The 15,030-nt window shown below is 55.2% G+C and overlaps 2 protein-coding genes across 3 annotated transcripts in view; both read right to left on the bottom strand.

The window, feature by feature from the left end:
* The window catches only part of Camk2a (calcium/calmodulin dependent protein kinase II alpha), a 58,255-nt gene extending 55,483 nt beyond the window's left edge, over positions 1-2,772 (bottom strand). The window contains exon 1 of one of the 2 annotated variants that reach the window (XM_033766612.1): positions 2,505-2,772. In XM_033766612.1, coding sequence (XP_033622503.1) covers positions 2,505-2,566 — 62 coding nt within the window. In that variant the 5' untranslated portion in view covers positions 2,567-2,772. The remainder of the gene's footprint in view (positions 1-2,504) is intronic. The other variant, XM_010627176.3, reaches the window with a different exon arrangement.
* A 6,186-nt stretch (positions 2,773-8,958) lies between these two features.
* On the bottom strand, positions 8,959-15,011 carry Arsi (arylsulfatase family member I). The gene is made up of 2 exons (XM_010627177.2): positions 14,698-15,011; positions 8,959-11,167 (listed from the first exon to the last, which is right to left on the bottom strand). The coding sequence occupies exons 1-2, from the start codon at positions 15,009-15,011 to the stop codon at positions 9,754-9,756; spliced, it is 1,728 nt and encodes a 575-aa protein (XP_010625479.1). The 3' UTR covers positions 8,959-9,753.
* Between the last annotated feature and the right edge of the window lie 19 nt (positions 15,012-15,030).

Genomic DNA, 15,030 nt, shown 5'->3' with positions numbered 1-15,030 from the left:
AGCAGCTACCACCCCAGCAGCGATGCCTTCTCTGAAGCCCAAGGCACACCAGGCTTGGGACTGTGTCTGCACACACACTATCTCATTTAATCCTCATGGCCCTTGTTGGTCCCCAGGCTGCAGATGGGAGCAGTATGTCACAGACTGCCCAATGCCACAGAACTAAGCGTGTGGCACCACAGCCCCTACCCCACCCCCGGATCCACCGGAGGCTCCAGCAGATACTGGTGTGCAAAGAGGCACTGGCAGCTTCCTCTGTGATGTGCCTCGGCCTTTGTAAAACAGACCTCAGGCAGGCAGCCTGGCCACCTCGGCCCTTTCTCTCCTACACAAGCATCCTTCCCCACAGGCCCTGGCCCTGCCTGCCTGAGGTCCTGCAAGCTCCTGACATTGCACGCAGCATTTTGTAGGTTTGTGCATTTTTCTGGGAAATGTCAGTTTTGACTTTCAACAGAGTCCCGGAGGGATATGTGACCTAAAAAGGTTAAGAAAAATGGTAGTTCTGGAAGGAAGAGGTCTGAAATTGATTAGACAGGGCCTGGTCATGCCTGCCACCCTCAGTTTTCTATCACAGCCACGCCAGGGTTCCCTCTCCCCTGGAATCCTGGCCCTGGCCTGAGCCCTCTGAGAGCCCAAGCAGGCAGAGGGGCTAAGAAGGCTCATAGAGCATCTCTCAGCCAAGTCACCGCACAAAGCCGAGACTTGGTGATGCTCCATCTCTTCTCAGGGCAAAAGAGCACTTTTGTTTTCACTTGGAGCACTTGAATCCCATCCCAACTCCATCTCGCTGTATTCTGTGACACAGCCTCAGTACAGCCCAGCCTGGGTCCTTCCCTGAAAGGCAGCTCCAGGCTAATCAGAGCTCTTGGACTCTGGGTAGACACTGGAAACCAGCCGGAGGGAGGGCCCAGCTAGAGTTTAGGGGGCAGCCTTGTTCTCCAGAACAACCCAAACATTGGGTTCCTGCCCACTCCAGCACAAAGACACTCCAAGAGGCAGGAAGTCAGCACAAGTGCTTATGTGTGCACAGGGAGCTGGCATGTGTCTGTATGTGTCATGGCAGGCTGGGTGTGCAAGAGTGAGTGCGTGTGTGTGCGGGCAACTGTTTATACACAGCCATAAGCCCACTTCCCCCATGTATGCAGACACCAGCACAAGCTCACGCATGCCTGCAACACCCACATACCAACATGAGCCCATGAGCCCAGGCCACACACGCACACACACACACACCTCCCTGTGTGCCTGCCCCCAGTCCTCACACACATGAGCACAGCTAGACTGCACAAGAACACCGTCGTGTCCATATCTCATCGCGCATCCTTGTGCTCCCGAGGCCCCACACACTGTGCCTACTGACTTGCACACGGATCTGACCTGCCATATGTGTGCCCACACCGTGACGCATCCCGACTCCCATGCAACCTAGCCAACAGCACTTCTCGCACACCGACACAGGTGCACCTCCTTGCATTTATACACAAGCACTTCTTCCGGGTGTTCACACACTAGTGTCTACACACTGCTCTGATGCACACGAGCATACCCTAGAGTCCGTCCTTATACAACACAATCAACTCCCTCAAAAGTCCTTAACAGCAACCAACACTAACGCCCTCCTCAGAATGCACACTGCTGCACACACACCCAACCCTCACACACTTGTCTACAGGGCCCCTCTCCCAGCACTCCTGCTGCTCCAGCAGGAGCCAACCAGGGCACTGGTATCCATTCCACCTCCAAACTGCACGTCGGCTCTTGATCCAGCCTGGAATCCCTCAGAAGCCTAGGCGGGGCCATCTAGCAGCCTTCTATCTCCCCACTCTTGCACCTTTCTCCCATCAGTCATCAGAGGTGCAAAGAGAGCTCTGGAGCTGGGCAACTTTATCAAAGGACCGAGCCTCTGCACTCTTCATGCTGGCAGGCCCTGCAGCAGTGGTGTCCCCCAACTTGCTGATCGCCCCTCCCCTCTGCCCAACGGCAGTGGCTCACACAGATGAGCGCACATTAACCCCTCCTGTACCAGTGCCCTTGCTCCTGAGAGGAGCTGGAAAGGGCAGGCGGAAAGGGGATGTGCTCACAGGAAGAAGTTGGCCACTCTGTACAGTGGCTGCAGGCGTCTGAAGTCAGGAAGGGTTACCTGCGAGGTGGAGAACTCTGTCACCGGAGCTAGCTAAGTGAAACTAGAAAGGGATTCCAGCTTGCACCCAGCTGGGTGGGAAAACCCTTCATTTAACACGGGCTTTCCAGGAATCCGTTGTGCACAGGTCATGTGTGCTTGTTGTCCCATCAACCTTACGCACACATACCTGGCTGGCTTGGCACATCGGTACCCACAAACATGCCTTACATCCGACTCCGGGCACGGCAAGCACCCCCAGACTGTGCAGCTTGCCTTCCTCTGTACACGGGAGAGCCGCGGAGAGGCGGGCACATCCCCCGCCCCCCCACCCAGCCAAGAGGCTGACCCCTGCGCCCTCTAGGATTCCCTCAGTGCAACTCACTTGCCCAGTTCCTCGAAGAGCTGGTACTCTTCTGTGAATCGAGTGCAGGTGATGGTGGCCATGCTGGCACTGGGCAGGCAGGCGAGGCTCGGGGTTGGGGGACCAGGATTGAGGCACAGCTGCTCTGCTCCTAGAAGTAGGAGCAACCTGCCTGCCCCTGCTGCCGAGTGCAAACAGAGAACTGGCTTGACTGGCGAGCCTGGGGCTTCTGAGCAGGGCACTGTGGCTGCTCACAGCCTCGCGAGCCTTCGTCAGCATCCAGGTCCCCATGGCAACCACCTCCAAAACGCCCTGTTCCCGTTGCCCCGGTAACTGCCTCCCCAACACCTGCCTGCGTTCCACTGTGAAACCTGCTCCCGGACAGATGCCCTGGCCCTACCGCACACAACACTGCAGACCTACGTGGGCCTGGGTGCAGGTGGACTCAACACCCCCAGAACGAAGGACTGCGGCAGGATGGAGAAGGGGGACAAGAACAAACTTAGTCCACAAGTGATCTTCTCTCTTCCCACCTCCCCCACCTCCAAATGCGGGGCCCTTTAGCAGATGGGATGGGATTAAATGGGGCAAAGAGGCAGTTGCCATGGTAACATCCAGTGGGTGCCACATTCCGGGATGGTCCGCAGGAAGGACAGGATATAGTTACCCTGGCAACTTCATATCCTCTGGAGAGACAGGTATTGCCCCGTTGCCCTGGCAACAGCTGGGTTCTAGGGTTTACAGGGAAGCGATGGCTAATTCATTGGGATCTCTCTCGCTATGCATCCCTGTAGTCTCTGTAACTATCTCTGCTCGCCTCTGTAATTTTGCTTGTCTTGTTTTCTCTCTGCCTCTCTCCTTATTCTGCTCTTGCTCCTCTGCTCTCCTGCTGTCCTGTCCATCACAGCAGCATTCTAGCCTGGCGAAGGAGTGCAGAGGAGACCCCAGAATTCTGGAGGGAGCCTCGCTGGTGGCCTGCACATCCCTACTCTCAGCCGTGATGGCTGGGTCCCTTCTGAGGCCTCTGCTGCAAGCTCCCCTCCACCCTGTGCCCCAGAGGGACCATGGAGATCTGGTCTCCTGGGGCTCGTGGCCCAGTTTCTGCTTGTGCCTCCCAGTCGAGGCAAAACAGGCGAGAGACAGCCACGGTGACTTAACTAGGGCTGGGCCCGTGGTTGTGGACTTGCCCTGCCCCAGAACCTCCATCCCCAAGTTCTGTGGACACTTTTCCTGCCAACTTCAGTTCTTCAGGGCATCAATCCCACCTATGGCCCCAAAACAACTGACTCTAAATGAAGGGCTTGAGAAGGAAAGGAACTGAAATTTAAAGATCAGAGTTTAATTCCAACTCTGGTATTATTAGCTGTGTGACCCTAGGAAAGTCACTGACCCTCTCTGAGCCTCCAGGTTCTTTTGTTTAAAGTAAAATAAAGCCGTCTCCTTGGAGGTAGGCTGAAGACTGAAGACTATAAAGGCTCTTGGGAAAGATACAAACATGAAGCCTTTCAGTTACTAGCAGAGGAAAAGGAAGCTTCATAGCAGGACCCGCACCACTCCCATCCCTGTGACTTGGACTTGGAACCTTGTGTTCTGCACACCTACCCTTTCCACTCAGGGAAAAAAGGGGCCTTAGCTTGTTTCACAGCTTAGAAAGCTGAGGCCTTCAGCCAGCACCCCTCCCCCATGAGCCTGAGGCAGATAAAAGAATCCAGGAACCCCAAAGATCTGGACTTCTAGCTCAGCCCTTCCTCCTGAATCTCCAGATCACCTACGAGGCGCCTCATTTGCTGCATACACTGATGCCTTTTGGTATTTTTCATCCCCAACAAACCCAACTCCCAACCGTAGTCCAGGGGCCTGGGGGGACAGGGTACCCTCCATCTGCCCATCCTCCTGGGAGTCAGGGTGGGGGAGGAGGGTGAGCTCTCTAATTCAGCCACTTTTCCCAGGAGGGAAGAAGGGAGGGAGGCAGAGGGGAAGGAGGGGAGTGGATAATGGCTTAGCCACTAATTGCACCATTACCACCTTCAGAAAAAGGAAAAACCACTCCGTTTTGTTTCTGCACACAATATGCTTCTCGCTTCTGCCGCCAACGTTGCAATTCAAAGGCAGAGAGGAGCCTGCGCTCGGGGGCCGCGCAGCCGGTGGGCAGCGGGCAGGGCACAGAACACCGAGGCCGAGCCACAGGCACCTGCAGGGAGGCGGGGGAAGAGCTGCACTGCCGCCCCCCTGCCCAGACCCTCTAGCCTGTCCCACGGGGGCTGCTTCCACTTGGCCAGGGGAGAGGAGAGGCAGTCTGGCTCGGTCATCAGAGTTCCTGCATGACTTACAGGCTGTGTGATTTGGGAGACGTATCCTAGCTTCTCTGTGCCTCCGTTTCTTCGTGTGTGAAATTGGGCAATCCTATCCCCTCCCTCCAGGGCCGTCAAGTGAGATCAACGCGGTGTCTGACACAGCGCGCGTGTTTTAAGACATGGGGACGCTCATTCCGGAGGGACTCCGAAGTCCTCCCCTCACCTGAACCACACAAGCACATCGGAGCTCGGGGTTCGGACGTCACCTTGCTCGAGACTTCTTTGCCTCACTTCCCATGGAACAAAGGCTGGAGCTAGAAAGGGTTACTAGGACCTCCAGCCATCAGATGCCAGCCTGCTGATAATTCTGCTTCAAAAAGCAGCGAAGACAAAAGCAAATGTTCTGAGAGGCCGTATTAAGGAACTCTGAACAAAGGAGGCGATGGTCCTGCCTGGGCGCTGGCCTGACAAGTCTCTGCCTGCCTCTGAGGAAACGGAACAGGTTCAGAAGCAAGGGGGTGTGTGGAGGAGGTCCCAGCGTCGGCTCCCTGAGAGCATCCGTGGTGACTGCGAGGACGGTGTACAGGAAGGGAGTGGCAGAGGTGGCCAACACATTCCCTATCCCCGACAGAAACCACGGGGTGGCCTGTGTGCCTGCCCGCCACTTCCGGCCCCCTGTTGGCAGGCTCCCCCCCGCTGCCGTCTTCCTATCCACACTCCTCTCTTGTTTTCCTCTTTCCTGCACTGTCTTCCTACTCTCACTTTCATCTTTCCTTCTCATTCTATCCTTCCTGGTCCCTCTCGCTTCTTGCTTCTGTCTCTTCTCTGCCTCCTGTCACTTCTCCCAGAAGTGTGCAATCCTGGGTCACAGAAGGGTCCCGGCTATAGGATCCATTAGATGATTCAGGCAGCTGGACAGCAAGCAGAGAGGAGAGGAGCGGGGAGGACAAGGCCTCCTTAGCGAGTCTCTTACACACACGTGTGCACACCCCATGGAACCTCCTGGCACCAATGGGCACCCCTGAACTGCATAGTATAACTGCCACTCTGCAGAGGAAGCGTAACTGCTAATGTGCTGCCTCCCGGTGCCCGAGAGGCTGGCAGCTGGGCCCGGGTATGGGGGGCAGCATGGAGCCAGGCAGGCTTCTGTGTTGCAGAGAGAATGAGCAATGATTGCATCAGGGGGATTTGTTCCTGCCAGACTCACTGCTCCCCAGGGCCATGGCAGTCATGAGAGCCAGCACGTGTGCCCCTATCTGCAGCATGTGCCTGGTACAACAGGAGCAGGCCTGCATGCCGTGGGCTGGTGGCCAGAGCCGGAAGCCCTGCAGGTTGCTGGGCATGGCCTTGGCATGTCACAATAGGGATGGGCACAGGCAATGCCCCATGTCAATGAGGGGGACAGAAGGAGACCAGGGCTGAGTTCCCAGGTGGGGATCAGAGCCCCGGGGACCCGGTGACAACAAACTCAAACCCCACACAGCCCTCCATGCGATCACACACACATGCCTGTGTTGCAAGGGCCTACAGGGCCTGAGGAGGAGCCATAGAAAACGTGTAGTCAGTGGGGTCCCCATGGGGCCTGTCCCACTAAAGGCAGCAAGACAGGGGGCAGAACCAATGGAAAGTGGGCCAGTAGAGATAAGATCTTGCTGAGGGTCTGGGTGGAAGGTGATTGGTTTAATTCACTGCAGTCAACAATGGCAGGTCTAAAGACAGCAGGAAGGGAAGTCAGGGGTTAGGGAGCAGCGCTGTTCCCAGAGGTGTCACACAAGGGACCTTCCTTGCAGAGGAAAATGAAGCAGAGAGCCACAGGACAGAGGACAGTGGCTGTTGAGCTAAAGGGTGGGCAGCACAACCTCCAAGAGTTACCTGAGTTCCAATCCTAGAAGAGCTGCCTGCAGGCCTTTTCCCCAGGGGCCTCCACTTCCTCTGGGAAGGATGGGGACAAGCTATTCATTCAGTGATTCCAAGGACATGAAAAGTAGTCACACCCATCTCAGACCAGGCCTTGTGCTGGGCATTCTACACATTGCAATATGTACACCTTTCTGCAAACTCCAGGCAGATCGGTACAATCACGCAGATTATACAGAGATGTGAAGCTACTATCCACCCAAGGCTGTGCTACTGAGGCTCCAATCCAGGTCTGCAAGACTTCAGTGCCCTTGATTTGAGTTATTAAGTCTCCACTAGGGCTGGAAGGTCCTTGAGAGGGCACACGCTTCTTACAAATGGGGGGCTAAACCCCAAGCTGCAACAGGGGCAGTTAGGATAACAGTCCAGAATTCCTGGCTCCCAGAACATGCTCCTTCCCTTACCCTGCATTGCCCTCTCTCTTCCTGCCAGTGAGTAGTACTGACCTATGTCCCCAGGTAGCCAGCAAGCATCTGGCAAAAAGAAGAAATGTTTCTAAGGGCCAGGTAGGTGTGGGCTCTCAACTGGCTTCTGAGGGATTGGTCATCAGGACAGGACACCACAGTAAAGGCCCAGCTTGGATGGGCTGCCACCTGGCTCCAACCTGCTGATTAACAGATCTGCTGCCACCCGGTCCAGCCAAGGGAGAGACAGGACCTCAGCAGGCCTTATTGGGCTCCAGTCCCCTGGGTCTATGACTCAAGGAGCCAGAGCTGCCTCTGGCTGCCCTCCCTCCCAACTCCACCCAACACACAGAGGCTGGGGTGGTTGAGAAGCTGCCCAGCAGTGCCAATGTGGGGAATGGCACAAAGTGGGAGCCTAAGTACCTTGGCTGAAGTGGGGCTCTGGGGGATACAGGAGGCAAGAAGAGCCAAGAGTAGGCATGCTGATTGCTGGACAGAGCAGAAAACAGAGCAGGTGGAGCCTCCCAGAGAATGACCCTGCACCAAACTAAGGCCCAGACAAGCCACCATTTCTGCCTTGACCAGGCTGCAGGCAGCAGCTTGCGTGGGGCTGGTTTTGGGGTTGAGCAGAACTCTGAATTAGGTGAGCTCTGAACAGGGTTGGAATCTGGACAGAGATACGGGGCACGCCTCCTTCTCCAGAGGCACCAGGGGCCTTGTCCTCAGCTTGTCTCTAGGCTCTGGGGCCAGGATGGCTGCAGGGACTGGGCCTTGGTACCCAGGGGCTGGCAGGGCTCCAGAAATGGAAGTGGGACTAAGGCTGGAGGTTGGGCTCGCTTTGGGCAGGGCCAGCTCAGCAGGTGCCCATGTACACTGGTGGAGAGCATGGCTCCATACCTCTGGGAAGGCCCAGCACACACAGCTGGAAGAAGCATCCAGTACAGCTGGAGCATCCTGAGTAGTGGGCCGTCCTGGACAGCCCACCCCCTGGTGCACACCTGGCCCAGGAACCCAACCTAATGGGAGATCCTCTGGAGCCTCTTCCTCAGCAGGCGAAAACTCTGTAGTCACTGACATCAAAAGCCTCCGCAGTCCTGGCCACTGCCCCTCCACCCCCGGCTGGGCCTCACCATCATGGAAGCAGGGAAAAGGTCCAGTGGGGAAGGCGCAGGCAGCAAAGAGAAGAGGGCCAGGAGGAAGGGCCTAGGACACAATGGTCACTTCCACCCTGCAGCCCCAGGCCACAGTCTCACTCCTGGACTGTCACCGCAGTTGGGATGCAGCTCTAACCAACTTGGGCCCCCCACAGCGCTGCACCCACCCCACCCCACCCATCCTGCTCATCCACAAGCTGACGAGTCCTAACAGGGCCTCCTTTGCCAGTGACAAAAATAACTATTTTCAAAATTCACAGCAGGGCTTTCGCCTACACACACTGCGCCGACTGGAACCTGAAGGGAGATGTGCAGAACGCAGTGTGCGGATGGAGACGCTAGGCAGCAAGCACGCTTTGCAACCTCCACCCCCATCCTCCCCACCACTTAGCCTATGCATCCCCAGACGCCCAAGACGACCAAGTGGAAAGGCCCTGAGATCATCTACTGTCCAGGAGGGGGACGCTGAGGCCCAGAGAAGGTCAAGGGTTTGCTGGAGGTCCCACAACGAATTTGTTGCGGGGCTCTCGTACCTTCTGTCTCCTGGCCAGGCTGCTTACCTGTTCTACCATCCTCTTACCTATCCAAGAGCTCACACCCACCCCCAGGACGCACACGTGCGCACGCACACACACACACACACACACACACACACACGGATGTGTTCACAGACAGTGCTGCACCACTTGCTTCTGTGTAAGGGCATTTAATCAAGTTCATAGGCTCCTTCACCACTGTTAGGTTGGCCAGTCTTCTGCAGCCTGTGAGGTAGGGAGAGACAGGACAGTGAGACCTGGAGAGGAAGAACTGTGCTTCAGGTCAAAGGAGATGAGTGGTTCAGGGGCTCTTTTTACAGGGGCTGTTTCTACTGCCCTTGATTCTGCAGCAGCTGAGAGCCCAGCCAATGTCTCTGGGTGCTGGGGGCAGAAAGAACTTTCCACTATGGCCCCAGTACATCGGGCCAGGATTGGCCTAGGCCATATGAAGGCCTCCCAACATGGCCCTCCTCACCCTCAGCTCTTAAAAAGAGCAGCCAGCTCAGCTCACCGTGTTCCAGTTAGGGTCCAGCTGGGAGCTGCCTCCATGTGGTCTCCCTCACCCAGGCAGCAATAGAGACCAGGATGATGGGAAAGGCCTTGTGTAACTGTGAGGCAGCAAGGTCGGCCAGTACCCCACCATGACCCCAGGGACCGAGTGCACTCCACAGTCATGAAGTCATTCGAGCCTGTTTTACAGATGAGGAAACTGAGGCTGGAAGTTCACGTGGGCCATCTGAGGTCTCAGCACAGGTCAGTGAAGAGGCAGGACTAGAACCCAGGCATCCCAGTCTGGTTTACTCCCAGGCCGCAGCAAGGTTTCCACCCTGTCCTCCTGAGGGGCTCTACCCGCTCCATTTCCCTGCAGATGGAGCCTCGACCTCAGGCTTCTGCCTGAGAGGAAAGAGGACCAGGCTGCAGTGGGGAAATATATCTAGGTGACCAAGATCCTGCCACCCCACCCATCAGATCCTGTGGGACATCAGCCTCGTGTTGAGTTTACGGAAAAAAGACTGGAGCTTGCAAATCTTGCACTTTTTCTTGTGGCGACCCCGGGAGAAGCTCCGAGCCCTGCTTTCCTCCTCCTCCTCCTCCTCTTTCTCTTCTTCCTCTTCACTGGCCCAGGGCCCCCAAGCGCCTCCATTAAAGTCAGGATGAGCCCGAGGATTTTCGGCTGGGTAGCGCACAGGAATGGCAGTGCGGTTATAGTCGGCCAAGCGGGCCAGCAGGGCTCGGACCACGTCAGGTCGCTGGCCAGCCAGGTCTTCCCGCTCATAAGGATCAGCGCTGATGTTGAAGAGCCACACGGCCTGGCGGACACTGGCCATCCGCTCCAGGTTCCACCAGCTGCCAGGGAAGGCAGCCAGGGTCTGCGGCGGAATCCAGTCACCATAGCCAGGGTCTCCGGTCAGCAGCTTCCACTCGCCCACGCGGATGGCAGCCTGCACCGCGGTATTCCAGATGCCAAAGCCACCCTCCAGGGAGCCGTGCCGAGCGTGGTTGTAGAGCGGGTCAATGTTGTGTAGGATCTCCGTGCGCGGCGAGGCCCGGCCTTCACTGATAGCCGGCCACACGTCGTAGCCATCCAGCCCATCAGCTGCTGACACGGTGCCACCTGCCAGGCCCACGAGGGTTGGGTACCAGTCAGTGATATGGACCAGTGCATGGCTGGTCCGTCGCTTTCGCTTGAGCAAAGGGCTGTGGATGAAGCCCAGGCCCCGCACACCTCCCTCCCAGTAAGTGCCTTTGCGTCCTCGGAGGGGCCAGTTGCTGCCTCCTGAGAAAGTCTGGCCACCATTGTCACTGGAGAAGATGATGATACTGTTGTTGTAGAAGCCGTAGCGCTTGAGGGCCCAGGTGATGTTGCGCACAGCCTCGTCCATGCAGGTCACCATGGCTGCGTACTTCCTCCGGGACACGTTGCTCATGGTGCGGTAGCGGTATAGATACTCTCGAGGGGACTGCAGGGGTGTGTGCACAGCCTGAAAGGCCACATAGAGGAAGAGGGGCCGCTGGGGGCTGTGGCTGGCCAGGATGTGGCTGGCGCGCTGGGCATAGAGCACGGTGGAGTACTGGCCGCTGAGCCCCCAGGCCACACTCTCACCCTCGTGCAGGTCAAAGCCACACACTCCCGGGCCATCGCAGTTGTCGTAGGTATAGTAATCCACATTGCCTGTGAGGGAGCCCAGGAAGGTGTCAAATCCCCGACGGGTGGGCAGGCACTCTTTCCGGTAAAAGCCCAGATGCCACTTGCCCACCATGTGGGTGGAGTAACCCGCCTCCTGCAGTTTCTGGGGCAGGGTCACCTGGTCCAGGGGCAGGCAGTTGGGCTGCCGAGGACGGATGATGGAGTGCTGGAGCCCTGTGTGGATCTGGTACCTGGTGGCAGGGGGAGAAGAATGCACAGGTGAGCTACACCACTGATCCCACCAACCATCCCAACACCACCTCAAGTACAACCAGCAAAAACGGCAACAACTACGTATTACCTAAGGGACTGAGAACCTCAAATGCATTGTCTCATTGAGTCCTCAAAATCAACTGAAGGAAGTTGATTACTGTCAATGTACAGATGATTCTGAAGCTCAGAATGGTTACACCAATTGCCCAGCTAGGAAGCTGGGGAATTAAGAGTTGAACCTAGGTTAATAATGACGGGACTAATAGCTAACACCAAGTACTCCCTGCTGGCTTGACATCATGCTAAGCCCTCTGAATTATCCTACTAAATCCTCACCACAAATGAGGAGGTGTGTGCAATTATTCCCATTTCCCAAATAAAGAAACTAAGGCTCAGCAAATTAAATTGCTTGTCTGGTGATTCTCGGAGCAAGTAGTTGGAATGGCATTTGTATCCCAGGCAATCCAGCTCCAAACTTGAGAGTCCCTGCACTTTCTAAGCCACTAACTTGCCATGAAGTCTACAGCCAAGTCCTGCTCTCCCAGGCAGACTCCTACTCACTATTGCAAGCCCAGCTCCAATATTAACCAGACGATAACGTCTCTCACAGCTCTCCCAAAGACTGAGTCAGTTCCGCTTTCATGTTCCCCAGTACTCAGGACACACACTCATGGCCATGGGATCATAGTCAGTTGTCCATACTCTTGGGCCCAGTGATATGTGATATGAAACTGTCCTTTATTCAACTCTGTATTCTTCTTACCCTCAGGGTGTTTGTTTGTTTGTTTGTTGTTTTTGTTTTCGGTACCAGGGATCAAACTCAGAACCTTACATTTGCAAAGCAGGCACAGTGCCACTGAGTTAAATTCATGGCCCGCCCTGTTTTTTTGTTTTTGAGCTTTCTGTTTCGGTACTGGGGATTGAACTCAGGACCTTGGGCTTGCCAGGCAGGTGCAGCACCACTGAGCTAAATCCCCGGTCCCCACCCTCAGTTTTTTAAAGCACACTCATTTATGGAATGAATGAATGAACAAAGGAAAGAATGAATGAATGACACTCAGAGGGTTTTAGAGGCAGGAGAATCCAACTCCTCCCCTGGTTTATTCACCTACTCTTTAAAAGAAACTAAGGTCAGAGGAAAGGGAGGGCCTCGCCCAAGGTGGTCAGGGGCAAAGCCGAGATTCAACATAAAGCCAAGGAGAGTTCACGCGGGAACTTTTTTTTTCAGCAAACTAGGCTGTCACCTCCCTTCCCTCATGGGGGCTTCAGCCTGCTCACGTGTACGAGGAGACTTGCCAGAGAGGGAAATCTTTATGACCCATCTAGTTCCCAAATTTAGGAGAGCAGCTCCTGTGTGCCTGCTTCTGAGCTCATGCGGCCCCCCTGATCCAGGTCACTCACAAAGGCTAAGGCTCTGAGGCAGAAGGAAACGGTTAGCAGAATCCTGAATTCCTCATTTATTCACTTACACCCCTATCTTTCTCCTTCTGTGGTCAAAACCAACATGTGATCTGCTTTATGGAGTCTGGTGGGTTTTTTTGTTTTGTTTTGTTTTGTTTTGTTTTTGAGACAGTCTCACTATATAGTTCAAGCTAGCCTTGAACTCGCTACAATCTTCCTGCTCCAACCTCCTAAGTGTTGGGATCATAGGCCTGCACCACCACACCCCCACCTTGCTGATGATGTCTTGCAAGTTCTAGAGTAAACAAGCCTGGAACCTCACAAGCATGTTAGAATCCCACACCATTTTCTCACTCCCAGGCACCCAAGTTAGCCAAGACCTAAGTTCTTGACGCTTTGGTAGGTGAGGGGTAGTTTCTGTTTTGATTTATTTTAAAGCTGCTATTACTGTTAGCTATAATTAACTACTACTGCCATTTTTAACACCATGTGACATATACATACATTATCTCATTTAATCCTCATTTTAAACATCTATAAAGGAGACTATTATTACTCCCATTCTACAGATGTTGAAACAGAGACTCCCAAAAGTACAGCAACTGCCCAAGATCAGAAAGCTGGCAAGCAGCAGTACTGAGCTCTCACCCCCTGGCTACCCAGTTCATGCTCAAAATCTGATGAAACAGCCCCTCCAGGCCTCAGTTGAGCTGATGAAATGACCAGACTGGATAGAAGCACCCTAGGGCCCTAGGGCCCTGATTTTCTGCTGAGCTGCTCTTCATAAAGCTAGGGTGTCTCAGAACACTGGCTTGTAATGTGGGTGGGCCGGCCAGAGCCGTCGAAGCCTGTTGCATGCAAGTAATATGAGAAACTGTGGCCCTCTCTGGCTCCCCCAAACAGGACTGGATGCATTTACAAATTCGAACAAGCACCAAGCACCCAGTGTGAGCATGGGGCAGAAGCAGCCAGCTGCAGAGGGCGGAGGACAGACGCCGCCTGCCAGGCTCAGCTAACTTCATGGATCAGGAGCCTGGAGCGCTGCCCTGTTGGCAGCTTGTTCCACTGCTTAAACCAGAAGTTCCCCTACTTAGGGAGAGAAAAGTTAACTTGTGCAAAACTGTGGTATGCAGATTCCTTCTCCCTCTTAAGGAAATCGAGGTCCCATCTTCACCACCACGACCACACCCCAACCTGTAAGATACACACCAAGTTTCTCCTTCTCCTGTCCTCTCTTCTCTGCCCCTGGATCGAAACCCAAAGTACTGCATCAAAGGAAGAAAGGGCACAGCCACTGGATTCTCAGCTCCAGGGCTCCTGCTGAGCACCCCCAGGCACCAGGCTGGGCCCTTCCTGGTGTCGTACCTCAGTTTCTCCTGCCCAGGGGATGGGGGACTACAGCTCGGGGTAGAATGAGGGCAAAATCATGCCTTGGCTCCCTCTCAAGGAGGATTAGCTTCAGCCCTGCCAAAGGATTTTCTCCCAAGTGGCCAGAGCTTGCCGTCCACACCCCCACCTCCTGCTTCCCTGCTCTTTAAACCTCATAATTCTGCTCCCGCTGGAGATGTCTCCTTGCAGAGAAAGAAGCACATCTTCTTGGAGCTCCCTGCCAACCCGGGAGGATTTTGCAAATGAAAAAACAGAGATTCGAAGAGTGAAGTAACCAGCCCATCGTGGCATCCTCTGTGTGTCTTTTATTCCACACTCTACTCCCTTTCACCTGTTCTTTGCCCATTTTATGGACAAGAAAACCGAGCTATAAAAAAAGTATGGAGGCCCAGGGTCTGTTAATAGAAACAGCATTCAGAATAAATGTCACAGGTTGCCAGGCTGCCCTAACAACAGGATGACCAGACAGCTCTGCATAAGGTGCATGTCCTAGAACACCAGGGAGACCGTGAGATGATCAAACCCATTCAGGATAATGGTGGGGAAGCTGGTGCCCAAAGAAGGCACAGGACCTCCAATGATTGCTCAGCTAGATGGAAGGAAAAGAAGCCCATAAAACGGGCTTCCTTGGTCCTGGCCTGGGGTTGATCTGGCAGAAGAATCCGACTGGTGTATTGGGGGCTCGGACACCCAGGCAGAAGGGTCCGGCCGCACCTACCTTCCAGTGAGGAGCTGGCTCCGAGAAGGCGTGCAGATGGGCTGGATATAGTAATTCTCCAACTTGACGCCCTCTGCTGCCAGCCGGTCCAGCGTAGGGGTCTCAATATCCGAGCCATGGTAGCCCACGTCGTGGTAGCCCTGGTCGTCGGTGAGGATGAAGATGATGTGGGGAGGCTGGGGCGGAGCGGCCGACGGTTGTTCCACTCGGTCCTCCCCGAACCCGTCAGCCACGAGGCTCGGCTTGGCCCAGTCCCAGGACAGGTAGCCGAAGCTGAGCAGGCTGACCAGAGAAAAGCCCGTGAGGGCGTGCATCGCCAAGCCGGCCCGCGCG

The sequence above is a fragment of the Fukomys damarensis genome, unplaced genomic scaffold (genome assembly GCF_012274545.1).
Source record: "Fukomys damarensis isolate Sample0158 unplaced genomic scaffold, DMR_v1.0_HiC HiC_scaffold_3, whole genome shotgun sequence".
Classification (NCBI taxonomy): Eukaryota; Metazoa; Chordata; class Mammalia; order Rodentia; family Bathyergidae; genus Fukomys; species Fukomys damarensis.
The sequence above is the reverse complement of the archived record's forward strand: the minus strand, read 5'-3'. Positions and strand labels throughout refer to the sequence as shown.